Source organism: Temnothorax nylanderi, unplaced genomic scaffold, assembly GCF_030848795.1.
Source record: "Temnothorax nylanderi isolate EJ_2023f unplaced genomic scaffold, tnyl_v1.0 TNYL_tig0146_pilon, whole genome shotgun sequence".
In the NCBI taxonomy this organism is placed as follows: Eukaryota; Metazoa; Arthropoda; class Insecta; order Hymenoptera; family Formicidae; genus Temnothorax; species Temnothorax nylanderi.
In genome coordinates, this window is record NW_027249208.1 from 156,569 (window position 1) to 170,398 (window position 13,830).

Consider the following 13,830-nt stretch of genomic DNA (forward strand, 5'->3'; position numbering starts at 1 on the left):
ATAAATCAGGTTTATATAACTAATACAATAGCATCTCCTTAACACACATTTAAAAAAAATTGTGATTAAAATGAGTTTTTAAATTAATTTTAATTCATTTTAGTTCAGTGACTTCAGTTTAACTCAAGTTTATGCGATATGTCATTATATTTTTATTCGTAAGCAATCAATCTGACAAATCGTTCTTCTGATACTTACTAATCTTTTTCGTAGTGATTTTGGGCGATTAACTTGTCTGCGGTGTCACTAAATGCCTTCAATCTGTCATCTTGCGCGTGAAGGGTGTTCTCGAATTTTTCGTGTTGTTTCAATAGAGCCTCGACGTCATCCAAAGATTCGCCCAAGTCGGTGAACTCAAGGAAAGCTTCATGAGAGCTGGTAGTAGCTTCGATCTGATCGGCTTCTCGATTAAATTGTTGCAATTCCAGACATTGTCGTAACCATTCTTCTTTTGCCATCCAATCGGCTGTTACCGCTGGGTACAATCCATTTAGCTTGTCCAGACGTTCACCTACATCTGTCAATGTCGGGTTACGACGTAGTAGTTCTCGTCCGAGATCTTCAACTTCGCGGAATCTGCAAGCATACGAAAAAAAATATGATTTATAAAAAATTAGATTTTTTACTAACAATATTCTTGATTAATAACACTACCATAATAAAAATTATTTTAATAAATTCACTATTGATAAGTTATTTTTACTAAATTTTAAAGAACTTTTTAATAAAAAGCTGATTGTACAATAATAGCGATTACATACTCGTCTTCTTTGGTTCGTATTTCTTCTCCAAGCTCCATGTGCTGTTTCTTGAGTTGCTCGGCCGTGGCAACGTCTCTCACTGGTTCCTCGGCCTTCATTGTCTCTTGTATGTCCATGGCCCAGTTGATCAAGTTCTTCGAACTATTCATGAATATCTGTTGGCCGACCGCGTCTTCTAAACGAGATCGTCGCTCCTTGGCCTTCGTCTGGACTTTGTTCCACAGATCCTTGATCTCGTTTTGTCTCACATTGACGTTGTTACATTCGTGTGGATACGAACTCTTAACGCTGTTGCCTAATAAATCCACTTTCCGTACCTGAGAAAATAAAATTGTATGAAAAAATTAATAAGAGTCATTATTTTCTGTTATTTATTAAATTTATTGTGAAATGCTGAAATTGTTTAACCTTTTCTTCAACTGGTGCCAATTCTCGTTCCAAATGTTGATGTCTCCTCTGCAGAGCTTGCACAGTCTTTAGGTCAGGTCCCAACTCGGCGGTGTCTAGTTGGGTGATCTTTTCTAGCATCCAATCGTGAGCTTCGTCGCAGGTTCTGTTGAACAACTCAACACTGGATGCGCCCTCCAAGCTCTTTTCTTTCTGAGTTTTCAACCAATTCAAATGTTCCCATAGCTGATGAATGTGCCTCTGCCTGGCTTTGACTTTGTCCAGCTGACTGTGACCTTGACGAACGAATTCGTCTACCGCTGCGTCTATTGCCTCTACCCGTTTCCCGGAGGCTGACAGATCCGTTAGGAACTTCTCGTACTTTCTCCTCGCCGTCTCGACGTTGTCGCGAGGATCGTCGACTCTTAACATCTTCTCCTTGTCCTTGATCCATTTTTCGAAGTCGTCACACTCCCGGTAAAAGCCGTAAAGCCTGATGGCGTCCTCCAACAACGCGTGACGTTTCACAGCGAGTTCCTGTAACTCGCTGTAAGTTTCGTTGATTTTCTTCTGTCGCTTCTCCACGCTATCACCGTCGCTCACCGCCTTTCGCTTGATCGGCTTCACGGTAGACTTGATGGATTTTAATCGTCGGACCGGCACTACCTGCTTTACCATCTTCGTCTTCTTCACGCGCTGCGTCACTTTGACCTTCTCAGGTCTGCGTACCTGCACTTGCACGACTTTTGGCTCGATCTCGCGCACGTAATTAGCCGGCACAAATCCGTCCGTACCGTCAGCTTTCCTAATGCTCCACCAGTCGGGATTCGTCTTGTTCAACAGAAACATTACTTCGCCCTTAGCCATGTGCATGCCCTGACCGTTAAATGGATATAAACTTTTTACTTGCGGTACCAATCTATCCTCGTGAATAGTTTTCGGCTCGAGTCGTTCGACTACCTCATCCACCCACTCGTCTTGCGGCACCAATCTGATCTCCTTGCTCCATTCTTCCTGCTCAAGCTCGGCGACCGGTTCAGGATCGGCGGATAACTCCAGGGTGGAAATGCCGGATTTGATCAGTTTCTCTGCCTGTGTGTTCAAGGACTGCACATCGCCTTTGTAGGCGTTTAATTCGCCCTCCAAATCTTTGTGCCGCTGCAACAAGGCCTGGGCGCTCGGTTCGTCCACTCCATAATCCTCTGAGGCCACTAAAGCCATTTTCTCGTTCATCCACGAATCCGCCTCGTTTGCGTCAGCATAAAATTGGAACGCTTCGGCCGCGTCATCCAACTGCTTTTTCCGCAATGCCGCCAGTTCCTCCAAGACCCTCCAATGTTCCTGTAACGAGTCTATTCGATTCTGTATCTCCAATGCCGACGGGTGATTATCGGCTATCAGTTTTTTGCCGGCATCGCAAAGTTGCTCGGATTTCGGCCTGCGCACTTTCATCTCATCTTGCAGGGCCTTATGTTTCTGCTGCAGCGATATCACGGCCCGCAAATCCTTCGCAGAAATGCCAGCCTTGCATATTCGCTGTTTCTCCACCAGCCACGACTCTTCGTCCTCGTGATCTTGAAGGAAGTGAAAGAAATTCCTGGCATCCTCTAGCCGAGCTTTACGCTCCTTGCTGTTCTCCACGAGCTCGTCATAAGCGCCATTCAGTAGCTCCAACTTCTGCTGCAGCAATGGCGCTTCCTTGTTCTGCGGCTGTGCCAAGTGCTGAGCGGCCTGTCTACCGAGTCGTCTTTGGCTCTCGCCTAGAGCCGTCACTTGCAGCTCCTGCAAGCTGTGTTTCTGCAAGAGATCCTCGACTCCCAGTAGATGCGGGCCCACATCAGTGCTCTGAAAGTTCAGTTGGAGCTCTTGAATGGAAGCCAGTGTTGTATCAATTTCTCTCATCAAGGTCATTAGCGAGCTGAGCGCGACCAGATTGGATTTGTGATGGTCCAGCAAAGCCAGCAATTCTTTCCATCTCTGCAACACTTCCTGTTCTCTGCTGCGAACTCTCTCTAAGCCGTGATAGTTCTCCCGCACCAATTCTTCGGACATGTTCGTCAGGTCGTGGAAGCGCTCCTCGCGTGCCAAGATATCGGCACTGATGGCCTCGTGCTTCTTTACTGTGGCGTCTACTTGCGCTAGGTTACTGCCGTATCGTGGATCCGTCAGGACCTGAATCATCTCTTTCAAGTAACCTTCTCTGAGCACGCTCTTTCTCTCGAACTTGTAATTCAGTTGCTCGAGCCTCTCTTGTCGCAACAACTCGGTCCTCAGGGCGACTTCACGACGGTGCTCCGATCTTTCCAATTCTACCCAATTTCTTTCGATGTCGTGGATCAGCTGGCCCTCCTGCGGGGTGAACGCCGGCTGATTCAGAGACTTTAACTGAGTGTTTATGTGGAAATACAACGCTTCTATCTCGGACCGTTCCTTGTACTTCGGCGGCTTCTCCACTGTTCGGTATTGCTTGAAGGCTAGGAGTTCCCGTTGAATACCTTCGAGCGAGTTCGGGAAGCTTCGACTCTCCAGAACCTCGATTTTCATCTTGATCCATTCCAAAAGGTCAGTCGTTAGTTTCTCATAGTGGATCTTCATCTTGTCGGCGTCCATCATCTGACCAACGATCTGTGAGTACAAAAAAGAGTCATCAAAAGATCTGTTAAGATTTTTAATTTAATTATTTAATTAAATTTAATTGATTCTTAGATTCTTGAATTTGTAGTTTTTCGAACCACAGGATGTTTTAATTATGAAATGTAACATATGGATATTCAAATACATATTCTATGGATACATTTTCGTTAAAAAGTATTAATTTAAATTTTGAAGAAATTCTTAAAAATTCTCTCAAATTTTTACATTAGAAAATTATTAATATTTCAGATTCTTTGATTTTGATATAATTTTAATATTATCAGGATGATATTTAGATTCTCAACTTCTTAGATTTTTATTAGGTCTTTAGATTTTATAACTTTACAATTTTATATGTATTAAATGAGATTTTCAAGTAGTCGTACATTCGCTATTCTTTTGCCGCTCTTTATTTCGTTCTTCATCCTGGCGAATGTGTGATAATAAGACGCAACATAGGTAATAATGGACTTCTCGTCTGGTCTGGCTGTGTCCACGTCTTCTGCGTCCAACAGCCGCGGTATGCCGAGTTCTGAATTAGCAACGTCGAAGGCATAATTGAGATTATCGATGTTCTTATTTTGCTGTAATTCCGACCAATTCACCAAGTCCGGTCTGTGAGCGTGTATGAGAGCGTTGAAACCAAGTCCGTTTCTCCAGGAGCCTATTTGTATATAATTTAAAATTTTTGTATAGTTTAAAATATTTTAAATTTCTCTTATACATCTTTATGTACAATATTTAAGTTAGAGAGTCAAAGCTGAGTGAGAAAGTCAACGGTCGAAATACGAACAAAATAAGGATGTTAGTTTAAAGTGATATCTAATTTTTATTTTCAATATTTTTACTCAATTATTGTAAATAAATTAGATATCACTTTAAACTAACATCCTTATTTTGCTCGTATTTTGGTCGTTGACCTTCTCACATAGCTTTGCTTAAGACGAGACTTCTCCGTTAGTATAATATTTAATTTCCTATAAAAGGTACACTTATATAAAATATAATAATTCTTGATTATAATTATTCTCTCAATTGTCTTATGAATTTTTAAACGCTTCAAAAAGTACAGGATAAAGGTTTATATATACTGTTTATAGCTTGGATTCACGTGTAAGATTATACTAAATGTTTCCTAGATTCATAAATATTACAGGGTTTCTTCAAAATTTTTTTTACATCATTCGGATACTTTGAATATTCATGCCGCCTGATTGTATACAAGGCGAGAACTCGACTCACCGGTAAAGTCCTGGATGTTAACGCCGGGATAGCCATTTGTCTTTCTCTGGCACCAGAGTAGCAGAGCATCTTTGGCAGACTTCTTCTCGCTGCTATCATTTTCCTCGTCCACATCGATTTCGATCTCTTGGATTTGGAATCTCAGAATTATGGTCCAGATGAGACCGAGAATCAATCGGGGGTTACCATCCACGATATCTTCTGCACCGATACTCTCGAGACGGACCTGGAAGAGAGAATGTAATCTTTGAGATTAGGAGGAATAAAAGAAATTAAAGACGATAGTGAATTTAGAAAAAATTTAGTATTACACAAATTCTCTAGGCGAAATATATTTTAACATTAGAAAATAGCCTATAATGATCGCGATAACTATTTCGATCCTGATAATATTAGTAGGGTAAGCCAACCAGTGAATGAACATTGCAGGGTCCAGTAAATGAACAAAATCACTTATATTTTAAATATGAAAAAAATCATGGGTCGAAGATAAATGATTTTGTGATGAAAATTGATCTCAACGTAATCTGTGAATTTTTCTCCTAATTTTCATCACAAAATCATTTATCTTCAACCCATGATTTTTTTCATATTTAAAATATAAGTGATTTTGTTCATTTACTGGACCCTGTTCATTCACTGGTCGGCTTACCCTACCTAATAAATGATACCAATACTTTTTTTAGAAGTCAATGAAATTATGTTTTATATATAGTTATGTCATAGGCGCACACACACACAAAACGCCAGCAGGATTTCTTTAACTGAACTTTCTTTTTCTCTCTTCAAAACTTCTTTCTCATATAACGTCTCTATGTTAACATAGTAATATATTTCCGAGTTTCTCCATTTTAGAACCTCGTCATTCCAATATGCTACGCTATGCGGCGAGATCCCGCAAGTTTTTTCGCGAAACTCATCGATCAGCGAGTGAATAATGCGCCTGTATAATTTATCCGACGTATACCCGCCGTTCGCATGATTACTCGCATTCCAATCTATTGCACAGTCACGGCGCAGCATTCGAAGCAGGTTGCGTAAATGACAGGTTTTAATAATTGAGTAATTCGTAAAAATAGAAAACTGTGCGTAATCGCGGTATTCTGAGTAATCGAGAGTATCAAGGCGCTGCGCTGTAACGATCGTATAAAGTGTCACCGAGAAAGTACATTGGATAAAGTCGCCTTGTCATAGCGCTTAATTAAACTAATTAACCGCATGCAGCTGTATCTTGAATTTTTTTCAATATACAGATTTTATATATGTTACAGAATAAAATCCAAAGTTATCATATTAATTTTTGGATACAAATGAACGGTTGAATCAAAATCTCGAAACGTCAAAATATTATAATTGTGTCAGACGCGTAAATCTTAATGGCGATGTGTTTGGCAATTGGTTGTCATTGCGCGTGGTCGGCGTGGTCCAAAAGGTCCAAAAGAAACGAATACAAACATCGGTACTTAATATCAGTCTCTCACGAGATTCCTGTCTTTAATTTTATTTAAGTCATGGATGCGCGGCGGTTATGAAATTTATTTCGGGCCATTAATTTCGAGGCGCGTAAAATCCCGTTGAGAGCGCCGACTCGGCGGAAGTAATTATGCGACCGCGCCGTATAATGAATTACAACTGATGCGATTTAATAATTGCATTTTATTCCGCGTCATCGAGGAGCATGCGGAACGGGCACAGAAATCTTTTTTGGCCTCTTTTCTCCGTACACGGCCTGGTTTCGTATTTTACGGCCTCGCGTCTTATAATTATACAAAATAACAAAGCTAGCCTTTATTATTAAGCCTTTAAAGTACAAATTAGGCAAAATGATGTCTTCAGTATGTAGCAATTGTTTCTCGGATAAAGTTTATCTCGCCGACATGCAAAGCAACTTGCAACTTGCATTTTATTGATCGAATAGTAATGATAGAAATTAGATAAAACAAATAAGTTGTAAATGTATTACACAGAGATATATTCTAATTTAGATAATAATTAATGGCTCGATTATTCCGCTCGTGAATCTCTTCGTGTCAGTAAAATTATTCTCGCGCTCACTGCAGCCAGTGGCAACCGATTGCTGTGTGTCACTACATTACGGTTCACTCAAGCATAATAGGGTCTTATTGATAATGCAGCATTTGTTACTTCCAATCGGCAGCGACGCGACGGCACAACCACGGGTTGCCGAGCCGTTATTGATAATCTCTTGTCGATGGTGAAAGTAGAACGTTGGATCATTTGACATCTGCGCTATTATATGTTTGCCGATCGCTAATAATTTTGCGATGATAGTCAATGTGTTTTTAATGGTCGCCCAGCGCTCGCGGATGTAGACGCTGATGATATAATAGTAGGTACCGCGCTCGGTATATGCATGGGAAACATATGAAGATCACAGAGACTCGTATATAAACGCTTCCTCCTCGGAGAGTATCGCTTTTTTCGCAGCAGCTAGATATCGCGATGTCAGAGAAGTCATCAGAATACGCTTGAAGTAGAAGGCATATAATACTTCTTTTAACAGTTTGCGTTGTTCAATTACATTCCAGCGCAGGAAAATGTTGCTTTGGCAGTATTTTAAAAATAAAGTTTAATTAGGAGATGCATCTAAAGTTAAATAAAAAAAATATGTTTAATGAATTTTTCGCTATATATAATAAAGAAGATTAACTCTATATTATATTATACATGGTATAATAATAATATTATCATCATAATTGACGTAATAATAATAATATGCTATAAATGTAAAACTTTTACAACGCACAAATCAGAAACATACTAAACATGTTTTATAATGTTACAGGAACCGCTCGAACCTTCTGAGGCAAGTTCACGTTTGGCCATTAAAAGGGGTAAGTCGTCTTGTATTGTAACTCGCGGTTGTAAGTAATTTCGCTCGCTTGACGATATCAACCGCGAAGTATCGAATGAGATCGACAGTCTCGCTCATGCTTCTCGTCACGCTATTATAGTTAATCGCGGCGCACGCCGGCGACGGACGTTTCCCGCGCACGGCTGCTGCTGCTGCTGGAATGCAGTCCGATCACTTGTGCCGGGGGCCGGGGGTTCTATCAAGGCCGCTGGGAAATGGAAATTATGGCGTTTGTCAGCCGGGGCGGCTGACAGCTCGCGGAATCCAAAACAAAGAGGACGCGTAGCGTCACCGTTACGCGGCCGTCGCCGGCAACGTCTTCGCGGACGAAGTTAACGAGCCGAGTCTGGTCGAGACCGCCGACGAGTGCTGCTGGATCTCAACGTCATCTCGGCCGACCAGACCGGACTTCCTCATCTCCCGCAGGCTTCCAGCCACGTGCTCATCTCGGCTTATTTTGCGGCGACCGATTGCCAGATGTCCGAGCGGGGCGGTTACCACCTCGGACTCGGTTATTATTTAACTCGACTTTCTTTCAGCTCAAAAACCGTGAGACGTGAAATAAACTTAAATCATAAGTCGAGTATTATATCCACGACCACCATAGATGAGAAAATAAAGCAAAAAGCCGGTTAGAATTCAATTAGTTTAATTAAATCGTCGGTGAAAATTCAGCCCTATATTTTATCTCAGCAAGATATTGAATATTATTGCATTTCATCGCGGAAGAGAAATTATCATTTGCATTTCTCGACTCATACTTGCTGCTTTAAGATCGAGTCTTTCTATTATTTATGTTTTATATAATTATATATGATATGGAGATATTAATGAACTTATCTACTCCCACTTGAGTTTTAATATAAATGTATTAAGAATTCTGTTCAGCTTTTATGTGACATTTTGTTCGCTTCTTGACCTTTCATTAGCTACTTTGTGGCTCGATATCATCAAAACGAAGAAAGAATATTCGTTAAATATCTGTCTTATCATTTTTAACGATTACTGTTACTTATGATGAATATACGTCTTCTCAAAGATGCATTCGCATGCGCTTCCTATACACGGGAAGACAGTCCTCTCGGCGAGACAAATAGCGAACAAGGCACATTAAGCTGAGCGAACGCGCGCGGAATGTCGCCACCGATTTATCGTACCTAAAAAAGTTCATCCCTTCCGGCGTGATTCACCGCATGCGATAACGGGACAGGACGTACGACTAATGGTCTACTTAGGCTAAACCGTGTGGCGAGAACACGGGGGCAAGCGTATTCCCGTCGCTGTCACCGTGCAATTTGCAGCTACCGCGCGCATTATGCACCTCGTCCGTAATAACAGCGAGCGGTATCCATTCGATAATGATAGTGCGACGCTTCGCGTAACGACGTGCGGCTTACGCGCCGACCGCGGTGCAACGATCGGTAGCCAGCCGGATCAGCTGATCTCGCGTCCCCTCTTCCCTCCTCCACGTCATTAACTTTGGAATTCTAATGCGATGTCAACCGATACGCGATACGGCGCGAGCGATACCGCTGCTCAACGGTGCATCGCGAGCTGAAATGCAATTCGGCGCGAAGCGCGGCCGAGCGACGAAGCCTGCGACAATGCAACATTGCGGCTCGAGACAACGCGATTCGCGAATAAAATGCAACAAAATGTAAATTAAATTACACGAAATTCTTATAAAATGCATATGGAAACAAGACTGGATCAAAATGTGGAATGCGAGTTGAATTATATTTCGTATATCACTTCATGGTTCTTTGTTAAACTGTCTTTTTTTTAGAAATTTTTTTCTCGAAACAGTTTATAGAGTGTATCATCACGCAACTTTATCCGAGACAAGTATCGTTGTTTTTCTACCGCGGCATAATCATGCGATGCAGCGAAGTGTGTTAAAATACGAATTTTAAAGCGCAGTTGGATTTTTTCTGCGTAAAATCAAATCAAATCAAATGTATTATGACAAACTACATAAAACAGAATATTCGCATTTGAAAAAATGCTACACTCGAATGTGTGCTATGTTAATACTATAAATAGTGTACGCATCGCATCGTATATATTTACATGAATATATAATATGTATAAATATTACGATAAAAACGAAGAAACAGCAATAGTTTACTGCATTTAATCACAATGCAGTCTATACTTAATGATATTCGGACGTCAAATGTTATGAAATGAACGATTGAATTGAATTTAGAATCCAAGTGTAAGCAAAAATCGCCGTATGCGTTTAACCGTCCCATTCACCATGCGCGACGCAAGTCGCACTCAGCGATTCGCGAAATTAACCACGAGGTATTTTTAAACAACCCCACGGGATCTGAGAAGTCTTACAAGAAAGGAATAGGATAAATATAGCGCAGTCGTGACAAGTTACTATAAGCGACACGTTAAGAAAACTGCCTTTGATGAAATAATTGACTCCCGTTTTTACGACGAAGGGCGGCGTCGCAATTTATTTTCGGTGCACTCATCGTTATAAGTATAGCTATCGGAGCGTTCGTCGTTTTTGTGTTAGTCTATGCAATTGAAAATTTATTAAAATTACAAGCACATTCCGGAGATAAACATTTTGCAACAATCTCGATAATTTAATATTAATATCTTTCTAATTTCTAAATAATTTGCGTGGCAAGATCAATATTTTCCGATAAATCTTTTTCTCGCCGCGTTTTTATCTTTACAATGACATAAACACAATCCGTTGATCAACGAAGGCATTAAAGGGGGAGCAGTAAAACGGGCGGTACCCCGAGCCTTCGAATTTTCGCCACGCCGAGGCGCGTGCACTCACGTTGTTGCAAGTCGAGTTTCAGCGGCGCATGAATAATGAATGAGCGCCGTGGTTGCATAGCAAAACGCCGGAGAACGCGATACTGTTATGCGTCGTCGGCTAAAATGCGGGGTACGGTTAAAACTCGTGCAGGGAGACACACGGGTGTCGATAACGGGCAACGGCGTTAAATAACTCAACCGGCCCGATCGGGGGGGCCCGTTCTCCGCCGGCAACGACGGCGACGGCGGCGGTGATCGCTTTTTGCGCGTTGCGCATTGGGCCCGACCGCAATTTGCGCGCGGTTTTAAAGTGCCTCAAGCGCCTCTCGGTACAGCTCCCCTAATTGAAGTATTGTGCCGAAGCGTGCCCGATCGAGTAGATTAAATTTTCGAACCTCGACCCCGCCGTCGCCGTCGCCGTCGCCGCGATGAAATACGATCGCTACAATTGATAATTGCATAATGCGCGAGCCGGCCGTTTTGCACAAGCAAAGAGCGCCAAGTCGTTACATGGTTCAATGCCGCGAAGCGCACGGTGGTCCCAACCAAATCGAGCCATTTTAGGTGTGAGAAAGCTTCTCAGTTAGCAGAACGTTCTAAAAAAACGTTTCAAAGACATCACAAAGATGTTCAAAAGATGACATAATTTTTAGACGTCTTTTAGAAACTTTTTGCTAGTTAGTAGAGAGAATTTAACGTTATATTTCAAGAAAATTTTAAAAATCTTGTATTTTAACTCTACACTTCAATACAATTTCGACTGAGTTAATATTATTGAATAACAATGATGACGAAGATTACAGTCTTCGTGGTCATCGCATGAATCTTCGAGTCGAACGTGACTTTCTGTCCGAAGCGAAGCGGAACGAAAAGGCCTTTCCACGCATCTTTCAATTCACAGTTACTCGCGGAAGAAATAGCCGTGAATTTATTGGCGTCGTCCGTGTCGAGGAATGCATCCGCGCGACGCGATTTCATACGAGCTAATAGAAACATTCGCGGGAATTAATTTCGCGAGGGGTTGCGGTAATAAAACGCGGTCAGCATTGCGAGGCCCGTAACGTCGGCGAGAATGGGGGATAGCAATTCTAATGCATTTACCGTGGAATGCGACTCCTACGTACGGACATTCACTGGATCGGTGCGCCGTAAGGTATCCGCTCGACCGTGCTTGCTTCTCCAAGACAGTAACTGCACCGTGGAAATGCAACGCAACGGAGTGTGTTTATAAGATGACGTGGTTGACTTGACTCTTCATTCGGTACGGTAGCAAATTCGCAATCCTTCGCCAATAGATTCATATCTCGTTCTCTCTCTTTCCATGTTATTTATATTTTACTTTTCTAACTGCGTCCCGATGAGCTTTATTCTTTTGAATGGGACACTTTAGCTAATCTGTCTTTTACTTCCTTTTACGAGGAAAGTGGCGGTGATTTTCTAGGTAGGCAAGTGGAAGCAAAGAAAAGGAAGGACGGTCTACTAATCTCCTGCAGGTCTCGATTACAAAAGGCCTAAAGCCTAACTAAATGTAATCTTGTTGAGCCCTCGTTTATTACGATAAGATTAACGTAAAAAGAGATAAAGAATTTAGGAGTAGAATCTTCAAGAATTTTTGCTGGAAAAATGCTGGCCGGTCGGGACGGGTCGGGGGCCACGTAGCGGTTTTCCTATGACAGCGCATTCTTGGCAGGGCTGCGGAATATCGATCGCAGGCATGCAGGAATGACATTTGTAAAAGGAAACTCCACGCTCCTAACTTACGGCGACATTTAACCACCGAGATTCTCAGTGTGTTTCGTCACCGTTTCGAGAAAACGCGCGAAATTAAATCCGCGGAATTCTCGGCCGCTCCGTCTATAAATGGGTTAATGAAACTCTCGGAACGCGAGGTTTCCGACGATCACTGACTTCAATATAAGTGTCGCGCGTTAGATTTATGCTACAATAAAAAGCGCGAGGTAATAAAAAAAACCCGATTACGTCGCTATTTTTCGTTCTATCGGTACAGCGCGTCTCGCTGAAGAAATCTCGTGAACATCGTCGTAAACATCGTGTCGAGTTGTCGAGAAAAGTGACATGATCTAAATCTGATTGGTATCATTCTAATAAATGTGGGATAATTAAGTTGTTCCTTCGGAATTAATTCAGTTGAACTCGTATATGCTAATTTTATTATTATATCTGTTATTATTATCTTTTTTCGTTTCCTTCAGAATTGAAACAAAATGTATTTGCTTATGATAGAATTAATTCGACTGTATGTCGTGTTCGACTGTATGACAGAGAAATCACACAAAAATTTCGACAATTGATAATTGTATTATCAGAGCTTCGTTTTTCTTTAAGATAAGGTATATAACACGCGGTAAAAATACTCTTGTAACTTCTGTCGAGAGTAATCAACTGCACGTTTCTTCTCTCAAATGGAATAACTGGACAAGAATACGCCGGCTGCTTCGAGATATCCTTGACGACGGATGTCTCGCGTTAGCATACTCCGCCGGTGAGTTTGGATGTCATTCAAGTCTCAGAGCGCGCACGTGCACGCCGTCGGCTTTTGCGCTTTCCGTGAATGGTTATGGAGTACAAGGTTGAGCAACGTGTCCGCCTGCGACGGCTGAAGGATGATGATGCAGCCGCGGGGATGTTGCGGGGGCAGAGGGGCGGTCAAGGTGGAGCCCGTTAGAAGAGACGTCCCTTGGCTTTTACGGCCGTATCTCATCCTTGCGGAGCCCGTTGCTCGTCTCGTAAAGGCTCACGAGAGCCGGTGGGTGCAGTTTCTAGGAGAGGTAGGGGGAGAGAAAGAAAGAGAGAGAGAGAGAGAGAAAGAGAGGAAGAGCTCTCGTAATGGCGTTGGAATCGTAAAATCGGGGAAACTCTGCGGGCGGGCGCAGCCGATGCCGTCGAACGAGGACACGTAGAAAGCTTTCTCTGCGACTACTCTGTTTAAAAGAGAAACGTGGGAAGCCTGCGTGCAGCGCATACGAGAAAAAGGAAGCGAAACATATGCAAATTTGCGATATCGATCGTCGAACATCTTTCAAAGAGATGTTCGCCGGCGGCTGGAATATCTTGGGATCCTGGAAGTTTCGATCACACATCACTCTAGCGATTCATCTATCTCCCTTTCGACCCGCGAAGTCC

The 13,830-nt window shown here is 42.2% G+C and overlaps 1 protein-coding gene and 1 long non-coding RNA gene across 5 annotated transcripts in view; one reads left to right on the forward strand and one right to left on the reverse strand.

Moving 5' to 3' along the window:
• Kst (spectrin beta chain, non-erythrocytic 5 kst) overlaps nucleotides 1-13,830 on the reverse strand; it is a 60,449-nt gene that overhangs the window by 14,352 nt on the left and 32,267 nt on the right. For all 4 annotated transcript variants that reach the window (XM_071714784.1, XM_071714782.1, XM_071714781.1 and 1 more), the window contains exons 4-8: nucleotides 5,025-5,250; nucleotides 4,169-4,446; nucleotides 1,170-3,773; nucleotides 762-1,078; nucleotides 199-576 (exon numbers count right to left, since the gene is read on the reverse strand). In XM_071714784.1, the coding sequence (XP_071570885.1) occupies nucleotides 199-576; nucleotides 762-1,078; nucleotides 1,170-3,773; nucleotides 4,169-4,446; nucleotides 5,025-5,250 (3,803 nt within the window). The remainder of the gene's footprint in view (nucleotides 1-198; nucleotides 577-761; nucleotides 1,079-1,169; nucleotides 3,774-4,168; nucleotides 4,447-5,024; nucleotides 5,251-13,830) is intronic.
• On the forward strand, nucleotides 6,020-9,847 carry LOC139777393 (uncharacterized). Its single transcript, XR_011719348.1, has 3 exons — nucleotides 6,020-6,056; nucleotides 7,831-7,879; nucleotides 8,000-9,847. It is a non-coding gene; the product is annotated as an uncharacterized lncRNA (long non-coding RNA).